This window comes from Physeter macrocephalus, chromosome 15, assembly GCF_002837175.3.
Source record: "Physeter macrocephalus isolate SW-GA chromosome 15, ASM283717v5, whole genome shotgun sequence".
Taxonomy (NCBI): domain Eukaryota; kingdom Metazoa; phylum Chordata; class Mammalia; order Artiodactyla; family Physeteridae; genus Physeter; species Physeter macrocephalus.
This window is the reverse complement of record NC_041228.1, coordinates 41,396,891-41,419,051: the sequence shown is the minus strand read 5'-3', so window position 1 is coordinate 41,419,051 and position 22,161 is coordinate 41,396,891. Positions and strand designations below refer to the sequence as shown.

Genomic DNA, 22,161 nt, shown 5'->3' with positions numbered 1-22,161 from the left:
CCACCAGGGAAGCCCAACGGGCTTCCTATTGTGGTGGCTTCTCTTTGTTGCAGAGCACGGGCTCTAGGAGCACAGGCTTCAGTAGTGGTGGCTTGTGGGCTCTAGGGCGCAGGCTCAGTAGTTGTGGCACACGGGCTTAGTTGCTCTGCGGCATGTGGGATCTTCCCAGACCAGGGCTCGAACCCGTGTCCCCTGCATTGGCAGGTGGATTTTTAACCACTGCGCCACCAGGGAAGTCCCTGTACATGTTTTTAATGTTAATGAGAGTGCTTTACCACCAATTCTGTTGTCAAATATTTCACAGTACTTTGGCAGATGTGAGAAATCACTCTTATAGGTGATATGTTTATATTCTTTTATGTTCTCCCAAAATTCTACAGTAAACATGCATTATATTTTAAAATTTTATTTTTTTAATTAAAAAAAATTTTTTTTAATTTAATTTAATTTTTATTGGCTGCGCTGCACAGCTCATGGGATCTTAGTTCCCCAACCAGGGATTGAACCCGGGGCCCGACAGTGAAAGCGCCGAGTCCTAACCACTGGACTGCCAAGGAATTCCCTAAGCCTACTTCTGTAGTCAGAAAAATACAGTTATTTTTAAATTGCTCTAGTCAGTATAAAAGTAGAAACACGGTAGTTCCTGTAATTTAAAAATGATCTCTGTAATTCTTTATTTGACACCTACAGTGTGCCAAAGATAACAACTAAAGTGCAGAGGCTGGGAGAGGAGAAGGAGGATAAGAGACAGTCTGTATCTATATACAACAGATAATGTATTTTTAATGTAGAAGCAAAAAACCTGCATAATTTTATTATTATTATCTAATGCCTACTAAAAATGGCTGGCACATTGAAGCATACAAAACATTTCTTGAATAAATCAGTGGAACTGTGCAAATCTTTAAAACATTTTTCATTATTAACTTTTTTTTTTTTTTTTTCCGGACGCGCGGGCCCAGCGGCCATGGCTCATGGGCCCAGCCGCTCCGCGGCACGTGGGATCCTCCCAGACCGGGGCGCGAACCCGGTTCCCCTGCACCGGCAGGCGGACGCGCAACCACTGCGCCACCAGGGAAGCCCCAATTATTAACTTTTTTATAGAAGAAAGACATCAATCTTTTCCAATATGTGTTTTCTAATTTCACAATAGGAACCTACTGTTTCATTAAAAAAAAAATTTATTTGGCTGCACTGGGTCTTAGTTGTGGCACTTGGGATCTTTGTTGCCGTGTGCAGGATCTTTTTTTTTTTTTATTCTTTTAAAAAAATTTTTATTTATTTATTTTTGGCTGCATTGGGTCTTTGTTGCTGCACGCAGGCTTCCTCTAGTTGTGGCGAGCGGGGGCTACTCTTCGTTGTGGTGCGTGAGCTTCTCATTGCGGTGGCTTCTATTGTGGCAGAGCACGGGCTCTAGGCCTGCGGACTTCAGTAGTTGTGGCATGTGGGCTTAGTAATTGTGGCTCGCAGGCTCTAGAGCGCAGGCTCAGTAGTTGTGCCGCATGGGCTTAGTTACTCTGTGGCATGTGGGATCTTCCTGGACCAGGGCTTGAACCCGTGTGCCCTGCATTGGCAGGCGGATTCTTAACCACTGCGCCACCAGGGAAGCCCCCATGTGCAGGATCTTTTAGTTGTGGCATGCAGGATCTTTAGTTGCAGCATGCAAACTCTTAGTTGCGGCATGTGGGATGTAGTTCCCTGACCAGGGACCGAACCCGGGCCCTCTGCATTGGGAGCGTGGAGTCTTAGCCACTGGACCACCAGGGAAGTCCCTCTTTTTTTTTTTTTTTTTTTTTTTAAGATAATTTTAACAAATATAATTGCACTCCTGCTATGTTAGAAACATTTTAAAAATAGATTAATACGCTAAGCTACTAAGTATCCTGTAAGTATTTTTTGGTTAATATAGTCCAGTGCTGCCATTTTTGTCTTTTAATAATTTGTTTATTGAACTTTTGTAGCTAAAAGAACAAGCTTCTGATTCTATCTTGGTACTAGAGGCAGCCCTTAAGTTGAACAAGGATCTTTATGTCCACACGATGAGAACGCTAGATTTATTGGCCATGGAGCCAGGCGTGGTAAATGGAGAGACTGAGAGTTCCACTGTTGGATTGAAAATCAAAACCGAGGAGATGCAGTGCCAGGTATTTATTTCCGTATTTAATCAATGCATGGCAAATTTTTGGAAAATCTTATTTTTAATTAGAATTTATTTCTGCCCTTGTCCCTTTGATTTTGACTTCAGATGCTATTAAGACTTTGCATTGTATTTGATTTGTGGATTTTATAAGACCTCACTTGAAATTTTTCAAAAGAAATGGAAGGAAAATTTCATTTGATCTTTTGTCTCTGAACTGGTTTCCCAGTTGTATTTAGGAGACTGACAATGCAGTGAGTATGTAACTAATTTATAGTTCATTCATATTTTTAGAAATCTAATCATACCAAACAAACAAAACAAAACTAATATTGTACTAGGCTTTGAAAAATGTGGGCTACTAGAGAAACACCTAGTTTTTCAAAGATCTTAAGGTTGCCTGCTTTCTTTCTGTAACTCTGTGCTGTATAGTTCCTTTGTTGCTTTCAGTTGTTGTTTGTTGTTAGATATTTTTTTATTGATGTCTTCTTTTTCCCTGCTGGATTATAAACTCTTTGATGTCTTTTTTTTTAATATATTTGCCTCTTTCTCACTTTCTAGCACAGAATCTTGAGTATAATAAAAATTTTAAAATATTTGATGATTGCCTAGAGAGGGCCACTAGCCTTTTACATTCTGTGTTCTTTTTACATTCTATGTTCATTGTGTGAGTTGTCATGACTTCTTTAATCACTATTTCCCAATCCTGAAAGGGCAGAAGTAGCTCTGACTTTAAAGGGTTCGGAGGTACCTTTTCAGATTAGCTGGTTCTGGAGTTGAAAATAATCCCTTTTCAAGACTTGTTAAGATGGAGTCTTGTACAGTAGGAGTAGGAGTCAAGAGGCATTGACAGTTGGTAACCACTTTAAATGGTCAGTGAAACTTCCATGTAGGAGGTTTCTGGTACTGTCATATCTTATACTCACTGAGTCTGTTTAAAAGTCTTGGTAACATGTCTTGATTTTCACAATGTAGTGGGTGATAGGACCTGAAAAAACAGAACTCTTACATAAATGTGCTAGGTAAACCCTATCAAATATTCTTTTAATTACATAGCTGAGCCATAATTTCTGTTTTTTGAATAGCAAATTAGTACTAATACTCATTTCCTGGCATGTTAATGTTTAAAGTGCATTTGCAGTCTTTATGTTACTAAAATTTACCTGACTCAGAAGAAAAATCTTAAATTTTTCCTTAGTTAAACCAAAAGTATTACTGTCCTTCAGGGCAGCTTCATTATCAGATTTGTTTTTTTTGTTTGTTTTAACCTATTGACCACCTCTTAACTGTAGAATTTAAACTCGTTTTAATGGCTAGTCAGTATAATTATACTTGAAAGTGTCTTTTTGGTATCTTGTACTCTGCCTGGAAAGGGGAATTATATGTAACTGTAATATGTATGCATATGTATGTGTGTTTATGTGTGTTTAAATCTTTCTCTATTATGTATACACACACATACTATTTTTAAAAATTGCTTTAGCACTCTTTTACCCTAGATGGAAGGAAGCACTCTAGAATGAAAATCAGCCCAACATTAAATGTGGGTTAAATAGTGCAAAGCAGTATTCTAGAGGCTGAGAAGAATTAATCTTGATTTGTTGAACAGGGCAGAATAGTATCTGTAATGCATAACAGTAAAGAGTAGTTCAGTCATGAGTACCAGAGACTATTACAGCTTCAGAGGGGGAATGAGTGTCTGTTGGCTAAGGTTGGTTTGGTGTAAATGGAAATACGGGGTGTGGAATGAAGTTCATTTGTAGATCTGATGTGAATGGGGAATTGAGAAAACAGGTGTGATTGAAATAGAGGAGAATAGAGAGGTTTGGAGAAAGAAATTAGTCCGGATGCTGAGATCCTTGAAGATCAGGCCTTGGGGTTTGAACTTTCTCTTACCTGCGGGGAATAATTTGAAGGCTTTTTAAGAAAGTCATATTGAGAAGACAGATCGGTCAGCCTTGTGTAGAGTAAATTTGAGATAGAATATTAGGAACCTAGAGATCTGGCTTCAAGTTTGGGCTCTGCCAGTATTTGGTTATATGCTTTTAAGCAGAGATGTCACTTTTTGGGCCTTAGTGTTCTTGTTCATAAAATGGCTAAGTTGAACTCAATCTTTGAGTTCTGCATTCAGTAAATCTAGATACCAATTTATGAACGTTCTTGGAAAAATATACAGGTTCTATTAGAAAAAGACAGCTGGAAATGCACTATCGTTTTATAGTCATTAATTCAAATTTCTCAATATTTTATTCTGGCCAGTTCTGTGATAGTAGACATTTGCCCCTTCTATCTCTTTTGGAGAGACGCCCCAGTGGCTGTCCCCCTATTCTATGTTAGAAGAACACCCTACCTTCTGAGACTTGATGGGAGGCAGAGCCTGTTTCCTATAATAAAACTGAAAACTCCAGACACTAGCGTTGTCTAGCCCTTATCCTGCTCCAGGGCAAGTATGTCACATAGGTGTGACAGACAGATACGTTTAGTTTAGACTGAATTAGGAGCTAGCTAGGAAGTCAGTGAAGTGGGGAGGGTAGATAATCCGTTGTGATGGTGAGCCAACAGCAACACTGACAGTAAAATCTAGTTTCCAGGGGCAGCCCTGGCAGAAGTGGAGCTGCTGCTTTCAGTGTCTAGTGCTGGTGGCTGCAGGTGACATGATCTGTGGAGTCTAGTGTTGAGATGGCCGCAGTGGTGTTTCACTGCATCAGTTTTGGCTCTTGTTCTGGCTGCTTGCTTCCCTTCCCCCATTTGTTTTCCAAGCCTGATTCTTTGGCTTTCCCAGTAACTCTGTAGGCCACCTGACATCCTGAGGGTAAATCTGTTTTCTGCTTAAGTCAGTCAGAGTTGACTTCTGTTGCTTGTGACTAAGAACATTGATTGTTTCACTGCTCATTGAAATGTTTTTTTCTTTTTTGCTGTGTATGTACCTGTGTTTTGCTGAGATGAAGATGCCTTTGAGTTTTGTCAGCTCTTAAGTTCATGAAAAATTACTGAGCAAATTGGTATTCATTACCATTTTAGGTGTGTTATGATTTGGGTGCAGCATACTTCCAGCAAGGCTCTACAAATCCAGCTGTCTATGAAAATGCCAGAGAAAAATTTTTTAGAACCAAAGAACTAATTGCAGAGGTAAATACAATCATAACAGGCATATGATTTTCAGTCCTTTAAAACATCTATATGTCTTTTGGCTTTAATTTTTCTGATGATAAAAAAAACCAGTTAAGTGTTCATTGTTGTAAATTTGGTAGTTCAAAAAAGTAGTGCAAACATCAGAAAAAATCTGTAATACCCCTTTCGTGGTTTTAGCTTATTTTTTTTCCAGTTTTTATTCTTTATGTTTTTATACAGTTAAGCTCATGCTGTAATATACTATTTTGTATCTTGCTTAAATATTTGAATAGATATTTTAAATGTATTCTATTCTGTTATATAGTTGTGCTGTGATTTCATTTTCCTAATGTTTGGGCATTTAGATTGTTTACTGTTTTTATTTATTATAAAGTTGTAAAATTTATATCTCCAAGCATAAATTTTTGTTTGGACTTTACATACTTTCAAGTTAAATTCCTGCAAGTAGAATTACCATGTCAGTGGTCATTATTTTTTTAAAGGATGTAATATGTAAAGCCAAATTTCTTGCTAGGTACATTTCTCCTAGGTACATTTCTCCTTGAAGGCTCTCCAGTCAGCAGTGAATTTTTTTTAAACTGCTAATTGGACGTGTGATCTGGAATATCTTTTAAAAATTTGCATTTTCTTGGTTCCTAGTAGGGTAAACATTTTCATGTGTTTGTTGTTTGTATTTTTCTTTTTGTGATTCAGAAAACTGAATTTTAAAGTATATAACTAGTTTTTTGTATGCCTGGTGCACAGAAAAATTCCCACTTCAGTCTTTCCTTTCTTCACCAGAGACATTGATTAAATGTACTAGAGATTTACTTTATTGGGAATCCCCATTTTACTTTGCCTGGGGCACTCATCAGATTTCTAATTTTATGGCATTTCAGGTATAGTAGTTTAAAACTTTAATTATTTTTTTAAAATTTATTTATTTATTTTTATTTTTGGCTGCGTTGGGTCTCCGTTGCTGCGTGCGGGCTTTCTCTAGTTGCGGTGAGCGGGGGCTACTCTTCATTGCAGTGCGCGGGCTTCAGTAGTTGTGGCACGCGGGCTCAGCAGTTGTGGCTCACGGGCTCTAGAGCGCAGGCTCAGTAGCTGTGGCTCACGGGCTTAGTTGCTCCGCAGCATGTGGTATCTTCCCAGACCAGGGCTCGAACCCGTGTCCCATGCATTGGCAGGCAGATTCTTAACCACTGGCCACCAGGGAAGTCCCCAAAACTTTAATTTTTTTAATAAAGTGTGTCTTTAAAAAATTTTTTCTCTTTTGGTGGAAGCATTTCTGTTTATTCCGGTTGAGTGAAGGTTGAGTTTTCTTTGCTGTCCCCCTTTAAATCTCTGCAAGTATATGTATTTTAAAATATTTTAAGCTTGTTTTTAACAGTGTTCACTCTTTGTTAGTATCTTAATTTTCATACCTACATAGAGTAATAATAATGTCTACCTTTATGTTGGCCTGAAAACTCTAAACCAGGAGTCAGCAAAATTTTTTGTAAAGGGCTAAATAATAGATATTTTAGGCTTTGTGGGCCATATACAGTTTTCTGTGGTATAGTCTAGTTTGTTATGGTTTTTTCCCCCCCTTTACAACCGTAAGAATTGTTCTTAGGTCAAGAAATCTATAAAAACAAGCCATGGGCTGGATTTGGCCTGTGAGCAATATTTTGCTGACCGCTGCTCTAAACCTTTTAATTTGTTATGGTTCTTCCAGCCCTGAATTTTCCATTAGCATTTTCTTGTACTGTTAAAATGCACTAAATGGGTGCTAGACTATTGTTTCTATTACACTGACGAATAATGATATATACCTCTTACTTTACAGATAGGTTCATTATCTCTTCATTGTACCATAGATGAGAAGCGGTTAGCTGGCTATTGTCAAGCGTGTGATGTTCTTGTACCTTCTTCTGATAGTACATCTCAGCAATTGACTCCATATAGTCAAGTCCATATTTGTTTGAGATCTGGCAGCTATCAGGTAAGATGTATGATGGGGATACAGTAGTATAATCGAAAAGCACTGGAAGCCAGGCAGCTGAGTTCAGATCCTGACACCACCATTTACAGTTGTGCCATTTAGGGCAAGCCAGACTGTCAGACTGACCTATGAAATAGTTTTAATAATTAAGCTTCTTATGAGAATCAAATGAGAAGTTATAGTTTATAAACTCTAAGGCAAAGCACTGGACAGATGTTGACTCATTATTGATATTATCCTTTCTTGAAGGTATAGAATTTGCCCATTTTAAGTACCTTCTGTAAGAAACTCTGTAGGCAGAACTTTTAAGTTTTAAAATTACAGGTAGAGAACTTTTAGTTTTATGGAGCCTAAAGTCTTGTGTCTGATCTGAAAGTATGGCCTTGTAACCCTGCCTTATTAGCCACTGCAAACATTAAGACTGAAGGAGAAAGTGAGCAGAGCGGTTTTGGTAGGTTTGGATAGTCTGTTACATAGCCCATTTTGCCAGGGAGTCTGGTCATCATCTCAGTTTTAATCATGAAAAGGGCTTAAATTAGTCTGCTGAGATTTTTTATTGCACCCTCTGTGTATATATCTTTAGTTTTGTAATGAAAATCACTGTGAATTAGAATTTGTCCTTTTAAAATCTTTTTTGGAAAGCCTTCATTCTAGGAAGTGAACAGTGCCTTCATGTTATTTAATTCAAAACAGAAATTATGAAATGACAAAGCTATAGCATACCTTTAGTTTTTTGTCTCCAAATGGACTTTTAGCCTAGGTTTTTAGTTCAGTCTTCTCAACTAGAGTTTATTTTTTTCCGGAGAAAATAGAAGAGGGGATAAGTACTTCCTCTCCCTCCCTCTGGCCTCTTTTTTGCAAATTCCGCTTTGCCCTAGGGAAGAAAATTAAACTTTCTTGAAGATAGATTTCAGATACAGATGAAGTTATTAAACACTAGAGATCTTTCAGTTACGTATTCCTAGTACAGGCTTATGGAGGGTGGGGATCAATTATGATAAGATATAGAATCTTTAAGAAGGTCCCTGGAATGGTAAGACCTGTGCAAACAAGACCTTGGAAATATTAGTCATAAATAGGCACATATTACTGTGAATACAATAAAGTGCCAAAATGTGTCACACAGAAAGTAGTGTAATGGGTAGCTAGGAAGGGGGAAAGAGCAATTTTGTTGCAACTCTGAAATTTATCACTTCAGTTATGTATGCAGGAGTATCTTAGAAATCATGTTTACCTTTTTTTTTTTTTTTTTTTTTTTTTTTGTGGTATGCAGGGCTCTCACTGTTGTGGCCTCTCCCGTTGCGGAGCACAGGCTCCGGACGCGCAGGCTCAGCGGCCATGGCTCACGGGCCTAGCCGCTCCGCGGCATGTGGGATTTTCCCGGACCGGGGCACGAACCCGTGTCCCCTGCATCGGCAGGCGGACTCTCAACCACTGCGCCACCAGGGAAGCCCTAACTATATATTTTTGTTTTGTGCTGATGAAGTAGTTATTGAACAGTTGTAACAAATATGTCTTCTCACATTTAGGAAGTGGCTTACTTGCCCCTGTGTAGCCTATGTTTTGCTATGGAGGTGAAACAGTGGTTGCTTTATAGTTTTGAAACCATTTTTGTCAGTGCTTTTGTGGTAGAGCTGATTAGCTTTAGCTGTTTCCAGAAATCCCCACACTATCACCCCTTCTTTCTTTCTTCCATTGATAAAGAGATAGAGTTGGGCTTCCCTGGTGGTGCAGTGGTTGAGAGTCCGCCTGCCGATGCAGGGGACACGGGTTCGTGCCCCGGTCCGGGAAGATCCCACATGCCGCGGAGCGGCTGGGCCCGTGAGCCATGGCCGCTGAGCCTGCGCATATGGAGCCTGTGCTCCGCAACGGGAGAGGCCACAACAGTGAGAGGCCCACGTACCACAAAAAAAAAAAAAAAAAAAGGGATAGAGTTGATAAAGAACAGAAAAAGACTCTAATTTATTGTGGGTGTTTCTGTAATTCACTAAATAGTAGATTTAAAACCATTTAAATTGATTAGAATAGTTTCTTAACATGTTATATTAAGATGAATTATTTTTAATTAATTATTTTAGTGTTTAAAAAAGTTTGTTGTATGAACCCTTCCCCCCCCCTTTTTTTTGGCTGCACTGCACGGCCTGGGGGATTTTAGTCCCCTTGCAATGGAAGCGCAGAGTCTTAACTGCTGGACTGCCAGAGAAGTCCCTGAACCCATATTTAAAGTGGATGAGAAGAATTTTAAAACTTTCTCTCTAATAACATAGCTGAATTACTTCTTATTCATTGATTCTTCTCTCACCTCTCACTTTTGATCTTCAATTTTCAAAAAGGGTGAGGGTGTGCTATTTGTATCTGTAACGTAATTTTAAAATTTTAGAAAGAGAAGATTTTCCTGGCAAGATTTTTTTTTTTCCTAGCAAGATTTTTTTTTTTCCTAGCAAGATGTTTTAATGATTTTCTTCACTGTGTAATTTCTATTATAGAAAGACTTCTAAAATTTTATTTAAAAAATTTTTTTTGGAAAGATTCTTTCATGATTTTTGAAATGGATGCAATTTTGTGTCTGTGTTCTAGGAGGTGACAAAGATTTTCGCTGAAGACAATTTAACCTTCAGTTTACCTGTGCAGTTCCGGCAGTCAGTCCTAAGAGAGCTCTTTCAGAAAGCTCAGCAGGGGTAAGGAAGTGAATTACTTTTTGATTTTTGAATAAAAGAGTAAGTGTGCATTTCAGATTTATCAGAAATATCCCTCTAAACTACCTGTATGTCTGACACAATACTTTCCCTTTTTTTTAGTATATGGGAAGTTAACGTGGCCAGAGGAGCCACTTTAGTGTTATCTAATCCATTTTAAAAGTGCTTGGGGAAAAAAAATTTACATAGCAGAATTTGATTCTGTTACCTAATCTGTATAGCTAAATTGTCCCTTGATAAATTCAAGACCTTCCCATGACTTAGGTATTTACTAACATGCCTGAATATCGTAAGAACTTACCTCTCAAGAATAAATGGCTCATTCTTGTGATTTTGTGGTTTTTTTTGGCTGTGTTGGGTCTTCGTTTCTGTGCGAGGGCTTTCTCCAGTTGTGGCGAGCGGGGGCCACTCTTCATCGTGGTGCGCGGGCCTCTCACTGTTGTGGCCTCTCCCGTTGCAGAGCGCAGGCTCCAGACACGTAGGCTCAGTAGTTGTGGCTCACGGGCTGAGTTGCTCCGCGGCATGTGGGATTTTCCCAGACCAGGGCTCGAACCGGTGTCCCCTGCATTGGCAGGCATATTCTCAACCACTGCGCCACCAGGGAAGCCCGTGATTTTAGTTTTGCAATATATTCCTTTTTATTAAAAAAAAATTCGTGTATGTGCTTTTGTATTCTACAGAAATGAAGCTCTAGATGAAATCTGTTTTAAAGTCTGTGCCTGTAACACAGTCCGTGACATATTGGAAGGTAGAGCCATTGGTGTTCAATTTAACCAGCTATTTCTTAGACCTAATAAAGAGAAAATAGACTTTCTTCTTGAGGTAAGACATTTTTTCCCCTTTTGATTTATAATTTTGCTTTAAGTTTACCGATGATCTCTTAGCTACCAAATCCAGTGCCCTCTTTTGTGCCTTCGTCTGACTTGCCTCCTCTGGCTGATAGTTGTTACTACTGATAGACCACGATCCCCAGCCCTGTCTTCTGCTGGAGCTCTTTTCTGGTTCTCCTCCATCACTGGGTTTTCCTTAGTCCTCCACTGATTTCTCTTTTGCTCTCCCTTTAATGTTTTTATTTACAAAAGTTTTGTCCTTAGCTCACTCAACTTCTCATATCACTTTTTATTCTCACCCAAAACCTCAATCACCTGCTCACTAAAAACCCTTGGATCATACTTCTTGCCTCTCATGTGAGCTCCAGAATCTGTGTTTCTACTGGATCTTTCTCTTTCTTTAATAGTCTTAATGTAATAGACCTTGAGAGGAGTACATAGAGTACAATTACTACCATTTAGTTCTAAACATACAATACTGCCAGTGCTCTAGAAGTCCTTCTTATGTTCCTTACCAAACCCTCTCTGCCTCTCCTTGAGGAAACCACTGTCCTTGTTTTGTGATAATCATTTCCTTGCTTTTCACTACAGTTGTATCACCTTTGTATGTACGCTTAAAGAATATTCTTTAATTTGCCTGTTTCGAACTTTACATAAATGAAATCATACAAAATAAATTCTTTGTCTCTCAGTGAACATACTTGAGATGTTTTTTCAAGTTGTATGCGGGTACAGTTTTTTTTTTTTTTTCCATTGCTGTAAGGTGTTACAACATTATATGACCATGTCACAATTTATTTATTTATTCTTAAGATAATGGACATTTGTGTTATTTACAATTTGTGGCTATTGTGCTTCTTGGAACATACTGTACATATATCCTGGTGCACCCACATACAGTTTATCTGTTACATTCCTGGAGAAGGTTTATCTGCAATATTACTATATAATTTCCAAATGTTTTTGCCACTAGCATGCATGAGAGTTCTCGTTGGTCAGGATCTTTGTCAGCACTTGGTATTGTCAGATTTCCTGTCAGGGTCATGGTATAATGGTATCTCATTGAGGTTTTAATGTCCATTTCCTTTATTACTGAGGAATTTAGCAACTTTTCATTTATTTTTTGGACATACAGATTTTGTCTTTTGAGGTACCCATTCCAAGCGGTATGCCTCATTTTTTCTGTTGAATTGTCTTTTTTTTTTTTTCTTTTTCAGGAATTTTTAATATATTCTGTCCTTTACTAGTTTTAAATACTGCAGGTATCTTTTCTGCATTTCACTTCTCTTTTAACTTTTTATTATTTTAAAAGTTCTTAATTTTAATATAATAAAATTTATCAATCTTTTCCATAAAGGAAAAGATTAGTGGATTTCTGTGTCTTGTTCAAGAAAGCTTTTCATATCCTGTAGTCGTGAAAATTGTTCTATATTTTACCTTCTAAAAGCTCTAGAGCTTAGCCTTCTTTTCACGTTTAGGTCTTTAATCCACCTATGATTGATTTTTGTGTATTAACATGAAGTAGGGGGTCTGATGTCATTTTTTTCCTCACTTGTTCCAGTACCATTTATTGAAAGTTCCATCTTTTTTCTACCAATCTCCAGTGCTACCTCTCTTGAATGCCAAGTATCCATACGTGTGTGGGCCTGTCTCTGGGCTGTGTTCTGTACCACTTTTCTCTTTGTTTACCCATACATCAGTATCCCTGTCTTGATATCATCTGAGGTTCAAACCTTGTTTTTCAAAGTTGTATTGGTTATGCTTGTCTTTTTGTGTTTTCTTGTAGACAGTAGACTCAGATTATCAAGTTTCACAAATAAGCCTGTTGGATTTTTGTTTGGAACTACATTACCTTTAAAAGCCAATTTGTGAAAAATTAGTATCTTTACAATATTGGGTATTCTAATCTGTGAACTGTTGTAGGTTTTGATTTATTTAGACATTCTTTAATGCCCTTTAAAGCTTTATAATTTTTCCATAGAAGTCTTTTTATTTTATTTTTTTAATGAACTTGAAAATAGTTTATGCATTGGTGTAGAGGTATAGTTGAACTCCGTATAATGATTTTGTTTCCAGCTACTTTGCTAAACTCTTAAAAATTCTGTTTATCTGTAGGTTCATTTGTTTTTCTAAATAGTCATTATCTGTAAATAATGCATTTTGGTTTTTTCATTTTCTAGCCTTTTCATTTTTTATTTCTGTGTACTTGTTCTTACTGTGCTGACAATGATCTCCAGTACAATGTTTGGTAGAAAGGGCTCTGATGGGCTTCCTGGTCTCCTTCTTAGTCTCAAAAGCTTGTACTCTTTCACTGTTTAGAATGATGTTTATTATAGGTTTTTCTTGTAGTTACTCCGTATCTGATTAAGGAAGTTTCTGTTTATCCTTAATTCACTGAAGGCTCTTTTGTTAAAGAAATCATGAATTATTTTTAGATTTTATTAAATGATTTTTCTATGTCTATTATGATAAGCATGTAATTTTTCTCTTCTAATTGGTTAATGTAGTGAAGTATATTAATTTTTAAGTGTTGAAGTACCTTGTGTGGATAAACCCAACTAGGCTGTGATCTTTTTTTTAAACTGAGATATAATTGACATGTAACATTGTATTAGTTTTAGGTCATGTTATGATTGTTTTTAATATATATTGCTGGATTTGGCTTGCTAATACTTTAAGATTTTTTTACATTCGTGTGTGAGATTGATGCATCTGTTTTTTTTCTTTCTTGTCCTGTTTTTGATTTTGTTACTAAGGTCATGTGTGCCTCATAAATAAATTGAGGTGTGGATCATTTCTTTTTGCCTGGAAAAGAAAATGGACTCATTGCTTTTTTCAGTGTTTGGTAAAATTTACCAATGATGTATTTGGGCCTGGAGGTTTTTTTTGTGGGAAGATCTTTGGCATTGATTCAATTTCAGTGATTTCATCCGCTGTTCTTTTTTCTTGATTAGTTTTGAGAAGTTCTTTTCTAAGAATTTGTCCACTTTATCTAAATTTTTAAGTTGATTAATATTAATGTTTTTAGTTATCTTTTTAGTGTTTATAGCATCTGTAGAGATGTCACCTATTTCATATTTTTCATTTTTAAAAAGTTGAGGTGAATTCACATAACATCCCTGTTATGTTGCTTATCAGGAGTTACCACATATTCCCGAACACATGACGACACATGTACAATGCATCTCTATATTTGAATAAACAATCTCATTAAAGGACACTAAAATATTATTTATCATAAGATCTTACATATGGTAGCAAACAATTTATGTATACAGTAGGACAAAATTATTAGAATGTAAATATATTGTACATACTCCAAGATGCTTAGATATGTCATATACTGATAGCGTAACCTATTCTTCTGAGCAAAGTACTTTTAAGATACTGTTTCTGAGCATGGTGATTAAAAATACTATTATTCCTTTTTTTCTTTTAATAGCTTCATTGAGATGTAATTCGCATACCATACAATTCACCCACTTAAAATGTACAATTCACTGATTTTTAGTATGTTCATTGAGCTGTGCAGCCATCACCTCAGCCAGTTTGACACCATTTCATTCCTTTCTGCCCATTTGCAACAAAACTTCTTATCCATTAGCAGTCATTTCCCATTTTCCCTCAATCCCTTCAACCCTAGGCAAGTATTAATCTACTTTTTGTCTCTGTCGATTTGCCTGTTTTGGACATGTCATATAAATAACTGACTTCTTTCACTTAATGTTGAAAACCTGAAAAATTTGATCCACGTTGGAGCGTGTGTCAGTACTTCATTCTTTTTTTATAGCTGAATAGTATCCCATTGACTGGATATGCTCTTCACTGTATATTTTGAGTGTTCATTCATCAGTTGATGGGCTTTAGGGTTGTTTCCACTGTTTAGCTCTTATGAATAATGCTGCTATAAACATTATATAATTTAATTTTTGTGTCAACATATTAGAGAATATTTGACAATTTCTTAAGGTTAGGGAGCTTTTACACTAATATATATTTTTTGACTTCTTGTAAATAATATGTGGGAAGGAAGCCTAATCCAATAAACTCAGAATAATATTATAAGGATATTATTTTTAGATAACTAATATTTTCATAGCTGGTTTCTGTTACTCTTTATTTTCATTGTTTAGTTTTTAAACCTTGGTTATCTTAACCATTGGTTCTGTATACTTTAACTATTATCGATCATTCTTTTCAACTGTCTAAGATGACCCTTTTCTCACTTTTCTGACAGGAACTACTGATTCTTAAAGTTATCACTCCATTTAATTTGGCAGCGTACTTTGTAAATTTCGGCAGGACTTGTTTGTATGCTAAATAGATTATTCTTTACTGCATATTCTTTGGTCTCATCTCTTAAATTTCTTAACCAAATCTGTGACTGATAATGTTTGAAAGGAAAATTCAGTTGTTTTTAAATCTAAACTTTTCAGACTGTAGTATAATTACTTTAAAGTACCCATATTCAAATAAAAATTACTCAAATTCCTAGGTATGTTCAAGATCAATAAATTTAGAAAAAGCTTCAGATTCTTTGAAAGGAAACATGGCTGCTTTTCTAAAGTAAGTGCTTTTCTTTTCTTTTTCTTAATTTTGAACTTAGTCCTGTGAGAAAAATATCTTTTATTCCTTATCGTTTTGGATTTGCCCTGCCTATCTTATAACCAGGCAATAATTGGTATTTAAGAACAGTTATGGTTTGGATTCGTGTAGCCACATAAAACTTAGGATTCTGTCAGTTACTCCTTTTGTATATTGTAGCATTGAAATCACAAATTTTAAATAAGGACCAAAAAGAAATTTTTAAAGCTGTTTCAAATTATTGTTGTGCAGTTATTGAATGGTGGCTTTTTAAACAGTTTATTAATAAAAATTGGTTAATATGATTGTTTTCCCCAAACTAAAATTATACACTTTTTTGTTTTATAATATTTCTTACTGATCTAGGAATGTGTGTCTGGGGTTGGAAGACCTGCAGTATGTTTTCATGATTTCTTCACATGAGCTTTTCATTACATTGTTGAAAGATGAAGAACGAAAGCTACTTGTTGATCAGATGAGGAAGAGATCCCCTAGAGTAAATCTGTGCATTAAACCAGTAACTTCATTTTATGATATCCCAGGTTAGCTCTGCTAGCTAAAATGTTGGCACATTCTGCCCCTCAGTATATTTGAGGATATCCTCTTAATTTGTTTCAGATTACACGAATGCTGGTAATTAATAGACATTTACCTGTCTTTTGTAGTCATATTTCTGTCTAAGCAGTTAAGTCTTGGGACTCTGCTGAGTCTCTGGTTCATGGAGATATAGGCCTAGATACATAAAAGATTTTAGCTGGGGGAGTAGACCCACTTAACTCTGCTGCTGTGTTCTTGAAGGTAAAAAACAGGAGGGGAGGGAAGCGGTTGAGAACAATAAAAGGTACAGGCTTGCATGCATTTCAGCCTGTATATCACCATGATACTGTCTTCTGGCTAAACATTCAGCTTTGGCACCATTGCCATTTTGCCTTATTTATTTGATTATTTTCTTCCATTTTTTTCTCTTATTTTATAAATATAAGTAGAAAATATAGTGCTGCTCATTAATAAGAAATACAAGCTTCAACACGTAATATAGGGGAGACAGAGAATTCAGTTGGCTGAACGAACTTTTAGCTGCTTTGACCCTCATTAGATTTAAACTGCTTTGATAGTCCAGGTGTAAAGGGAAAGAATGATATTAACACAGATAAAATGCTGGAAATGCATTATTGAAGACTATATCTGAAAGCCGAGTTGTAGTGAGGGATTTTAATGATCAATTCTTGGTTTTCTGGGGAAGGCAGAGCCTCCACCTCCTCATTCTCCCCTTCAGAAAACACATTCTTAATGTGTATTGCTCAAAACATTTTATATGTGCTTTTAACACAGTATGTTCCAAAGTAGGAGACTGTCTATATAAGTTAAATTTTTCCATATATCCCACATAATTCTTTCCATGTACCAGCTACTGATTTTTATGTTTTTATTTTCATTATCTTTATTAAATGCATTCATTTATTAAATGAAGACACAATAAAAATTGTGTTAGGCTTTCTATATGAGAGTGAAGTTAAAACATAATTTGCATTAAGTTGAATAAATCAGTTTTCAAGATGAGAGATGCTTTTAACTTATAATACTTATAAACATGCACAATTTCTCTCAGTAAATTACCATTCTCATATTTATAGGATTATGTATACCTTTGAATCAAATCATTATTTAAATGGAAACCTCTCCTTCCTTTCTTAGCCTCAGCAAGTGTCAACATTGGCCAGTTGGAGCATCAGCTGATATTGTCAGTAGATCCCTGGAGGATTCGACAGATTTTAATTGAATTACATGGTATGACTTCAGAGCGCCAATTCTGGACAGTGTCTAATAAGGTAAGAAAGCCCTCTCTTAAGCACAGATAAGAAGGGACTTCCGTGGTGGTGCAGTGGTTAAGAATCCGCCCGCCAATTCAGGGGACATGGGTTTGATCCCTGGTCCGGGAAGATCCCACATGCCGCAGAGCAACTAAGCCTGTGTGCCACAATTACTGAGCTTGTGCTCTAGAGCCTGCGAGCCACAACTGAAGCCTGCGTGCCTAGAGCCCGTGCTCCGCAACAAGAGAAGCCACTGCATTGAGAAGCCCGCGCACCGCAATGAAGAGTAGCCCCCGCTCACCACAACTAGAGAAAGCCTGTGTGCAGCAAGAAGGCCCATCGCAGCCAGGAAAAAAAAAAAAAGAACAGATAAGAAAATTACCCTTGTTTTCTGATGTAATTTCATAGAAGAGCTGTTCCCTGACCTTTTTGGGAATAAGAACCCCTTTTATTTGTCAGCAGTTCATCAACAGTGTGAAGGACCTGCACATGAGAGTAATTGCACTTTGAACATCCTTTGACAGAGAAAATATGAAATATCCAAAAAAGTTACTATTAAATCAGTAACAACAAAAAATGAGTTTATATTTCATTTGTTGTCATAACACCTACATGCATTTTCAGTATAGCTGTTAATATGTGTGTAAGTTATAATATTTATGCAGTTTGGAGCTAATACTTGCTGTGTGCTTACAGAGTATTTTTGGTTTAGTTTTTTCATATCTTCTTGAAGTCTAAAGCCTACAGTTTAGAACCACTTCATTAAAACTTCTTTTAGAACATTTTTGGCTTTAGATACTCTTTTTAAAATGCCAAGCTAATGTGTCTGAAGTTGTCTATTTAAGTTTTCCTGTGTGGAAAGTGCAAGTGAAAATAGCTTTTTAAACATTTCAGTGGAATGTATCTTGAGATACAAGGGAAACAGTCCACAGATACAGGTGAAATTAAAGTACTATGGTAGTTCTTCTAATTTAACTGCATACTCCTCCTCTGCTGAATATGCAATAAAAAGCAGCAAGAAATTGCTGTATATTTTGTGGGGTTTGAACATAAAAGTGCAGTGAAATGAAAAATTGGTCTGAACCTTAGTTGGGCTTCTTAGCATTGATATTATTATTTGTGTTCATTTATATAGAGAGGAAGTATATAGCATAATAGTTAAGAGCAGGAGTTCTGGTACTAACTGCCTGAGTTTGAATGACAGCTCTCTACTTAACTAGCTGTATAGTCTTTGGCAAGTTGTTTGACTTCTGTGTGTCTCCGTTTTCTCATCTGTGAAATGGAGATAGTAGTACCTACTTAATACTGTTGTGAGGATCATATGAGTTAATACGTATTAACCTCCTAGAATTTTTTTTCCTACTTTATTTCTATAGGCTATCCTTCAGAAATTTCCAATCCATTTAATTATTTATTACTAGCTCATAGTGAGTATGTTCATTTTGATTAGCATTTCAATACAGCTGTCATTTTCCTTTCTCTTTCAAAAATGACTTTTGAATGATTTTTTAAATGGGGTTGACTTACTGAAAGATTCTTATCTAGATTTGGCTTTATGTGTGTGTATTTGTGGATTTTTATTTATTCTAGTGGGAAATACCTTCTGTCTATAGTGGTGTTATCCTGGGAATCAAAGACAATTTAACAAGAGATTTGGTTTACATTCTAATGGCCAAAGGTTTACACTGCAGTACTGTTAAGGTGAGTAAAAGCATACATTGACGTCTGGTTAAGAATATGCTTTGTAAATTTAGCATGTAGCCAGGAATCAGAATCAGTTGTGTTTTCCTGATCTTAAAATCATAGTCGTGGGCCTAGGAGGATGTTTGAAAAGGCGTTTTGGTTTATTCTTTTTCCTTTTACCTTCATAGCTATACGAAAATGGTCTTGGACATATGGCTACTACTACTCTAAGTCTTTAAAAAAAAATTAGAGAACAGGAATAGTTCTTATTTGTATTTAGGGTTCAGTTAGTAAAGATTGTATTCCAAGCTAAAGAAAACAAAAACAAAAATCCTTAAAATTACTTTTGTAGATTTTACATAAGGATCTATTTGTGAAGTAGTCTGGGATGGAAATACTGATTTGGGAATCATCAAAGATCACCCTGGGAGAATATTCAGAACCTAGGGGATCCAGCACAGGATCCAAAAAGAGTGGCGTGAGAAAGAGTCTGGTATGAAGACCAGACTTGTGGGGTCATAATAGCTAAGGGGATAGAGGATGTCAAGAAAAGGGAATGGACAGCACTGGGTTGCAGCCCCTGAGTCCAGTAAGGTAACTGAAAGGTATTGAGTAGACTGTGCCATTAGAAGATCTTTGTTTAGTAAGAGCTAGTTCTTCTTCACAATGTGGGGGATAGAAGCCACATTGTACGAGTGAAAGAATCATGTGGAGAGAGTAAGCGAAGGCTACTCTTTGGAAAAATTAGAAAGAGATGTGTAGGAAAGGGCTTGGATCATAGCTGATTTGATTTATTTATTAGTCAATTATATAGGCTAATAGGGATGTGTACAAAATTTTAGAACGTGGAACCTTGTTGAAGGGGGTAAGGTCTAATTCTGCCTATCTTAGGGGGAGGAGGGTGTTTAATCATGGAATTTTATACCTGTATGATATATGTATATAATATTTATATAAAACTTCTAGTTTTGTTATTTTATTTTTTTTGGCCACGCTGTGTGGCATGTGGGATCTTAGTTTCCAGACCAGGGATCGAACCTGTGCCCCCTGCAGTGGAAGCATGGGGTCTTAACCCCTGGACTGCCAAGGAAGTCCCATAGTTTTGTTATTTATAATTTATGTAAAACTTGTTTAGTTATATAGCATGTATATTATATTGATTGTTTATTGGATGTTTTTAAAAAATTACAGGTAATTCCCTGGCGGTTCAGTGGTCAGGACTCTGTGCTTCCACTGCAGGGGGCACAGATTCAATCCCTGGTTGAGGAACTAAGATCCTGCATGCTGTGTGGTGCAGCCAAAAAAAAAAAAAAAAATTTACAAAAGAATTAAGTATTTATTGGAATAAATCAACAATGCAGAGATGATAAAAAGATGATAGTCTAGCCTCACTCCCCAAGATAACCAGTGTTAACCATTTAAATTAATTCTTCTCCTCTTTGTTCTGTACTTATATAAGATGTATTTTTTGACTCCAGAGGAAAGGTGATCCAGGCTATTCTGCTGTTTCTTTTTATAGGACTTTTCCCATGCTAAACAGCTATTTGCTGCTTGTTTGGAGTTGGTGACAGAATTCTCACCAAAACTTCGTCAGGTCATGCTGAATGAGATGCTGCTCTTGGATATTCATACACACGAAGCTGGAACAGGGCAATCTGGAGAGAGACCGCCTTCTGATCTTATTAGTAGGGTGCGAGGATATCTAGAAATGAGGCTTCCTGGTAAGACTTTTTCATAAAGCCAAATTTCAGAAATTTAGTACTCAAGTAACTGTGGGGAATATTCTGAAAGAATATTTACTGGACTTTTTACCATCTATGAAAAAATTATTTGTCTTTTAAAACAGAATTCAGATGTGGAGTTCACTTGAAAACATTGAGGAAAATGTAGGAAATTATTAATTTCCTAGGATTGCCATAAATAAGTAACAGAAATTTATTTATTTATTTAAAATTTACTTATTTTTTTTTGTCTGCTTTGGGTCTTTATTGCTGCAGAAATTAATTTTTTCATGGTTTTGGAGATGAGATGTCTGAAATCAAGGGGTCTGCAGGGCTATACTCCCTTTGAAGGCTCTAGAAAAGGATCCTTCCTTGCTTCTCCCTATCCTCTGGTGGCTCTCAGCAGCCTTTGGTGTTCCTGGGCTTGTAGCTGCAGCACTCCAGTCTTTCCCTGTTTCACGTGGCCTTCTCGTGTGTGTGTGTGTGTGTGTGTGTGTGTGTCCGTGTCCGTGTCCATGTCCTCTCCTCTTGTAAGTGCACCAGTCATTGGATTTAGGGTCTACCCTAATTCAGTATGACCTCATTTTAACTAACCACATCTGCAAAGACCCTGTTTCCAAGTAAGGTCACCTTCTGAGGTTTCAGGTGTACATGAATTTTGAGGGGACAGCATTCAACACACTACAAAAACTATATTGCAATTTTAAGATATTCTGTTAAAAGATTCAAAATGTCCTTGAAGCTGCATGTTGAAGGTTTATTTCCTCATAGCTGCCATAGACAGCCCTCAGCATGATTGCCTGCGGGTCAGGAAGTCACTTGTGGTCACTTTAGGAACAGATTTTGACTGTCCAGTTCTAAATGTAAAGATCTTATTTTGAAAAGAAGCTTATAATAAGAATTTTTTTATCATAAGAATGATCATCTGTTACATATAATCTTGCTGAGTTAAAGCAGTTTCTTAACTTTTACATGTTTTAATAATATTTAGATCATTTCAATCATACTGTACACATTTAATACTGTAAATAGTAAAATTGAAGTGTAAAGCAAGGTCCTAATAATGTGCCCAAACAAATGGCTGCTGGCCCTCTGGGGTCTTTTGAATTAATTTAATTGTTATAACATTGTGATTTCTTGAAGAAATTACAACTTTTTAGCACTCTATAGATAGAATACCTTTGAGTTTTAATGCATCATTGCCCTTCAGTATCACAATAAAAATTGATCTAATTAATATATACTAACTGTCAACAGAGTGTTTTCTAAAACTCTTTTTTTTTTCCTTTTTCTTTTCGGGCCGTGCTGCGCGGCTTGTGGGATCTTAGTTCCCCTACCAGGGATCGAACCTGGGCCCTCGGCAGTAAAAGCACAGAGTCCTAACCATTGGACTGCCAGGGAATTTCCCAGAGTGTTTTCTTTTTAAAGGTTGAAGATTGGTTCTCTAAAATGAAAAGTAAAAAGAATTTTAAAAACCTTAACATTTATTGAGTGCTAACTACATGTCAGACATTCTTCTGAGAGCTTAGGTGCATAACTGATTTAGTCCTCTCAGCAGCTTCATGAAGTAGCTTCTTTTTTTTTTTTTTTTTTTTTTTTTT

At 36.6% G+C, this 22,161-nt stretch overlaps 1 protein-coding gene across 1 annotated transcript in view; it reads left to right on the top strand.

Annotated features, from left to right (window-relative positions):
- The window catches only part of INTS8 (integrator complex subunit 8), a 49,768-nt gene that overhangs the window by 7,412 nt on the left and 20,195 nt on the right, over positions 1 to 22,161 (top strand). Inside the window, exons 6-15 of the mRNA XM_024115885.2 lie at positions 1,962 to 2,144; positions 5,159 to 5,266; positions 7,080 to 7,235; positions 9,813 to 9,913; positions 10,612 to 10,753; positions 15,257 to 15,327; positions 15,712 to 15,887; positions 17,041 to 17,174; positions 18,747 to 18,857; positions 20,359 to 20,560. Coding sequence (XP_023971653.1) covers positions 1,962 to 2,144; positions 5,159 to 5,266; positions 7,080 to 7,235; positions 9,813 to 9,913; positions 10,612 to 10,753; positions 15,257 to 15,327; positions 15,712 to 15,887; positions 17,041 to 17,174; positions 18,747 to 18,857; positions 20,359 to 20,560 — 1,384 coding nt within the window. The remainder of the gene's footprint in view (positions 1 to 1,961; positions 2,145 to 5,158; positions 5,267 to 7,079; positions 7,236 to 9,812; positions 9,914 to 10,611; positions 10,754 to 15,256; positions 15,328 to 15,711; positions 15,888 to 17,040; positions 17,175 to 18,746; positions 18,858 to 20,358; positions 20,561 to 22,161) is intronic.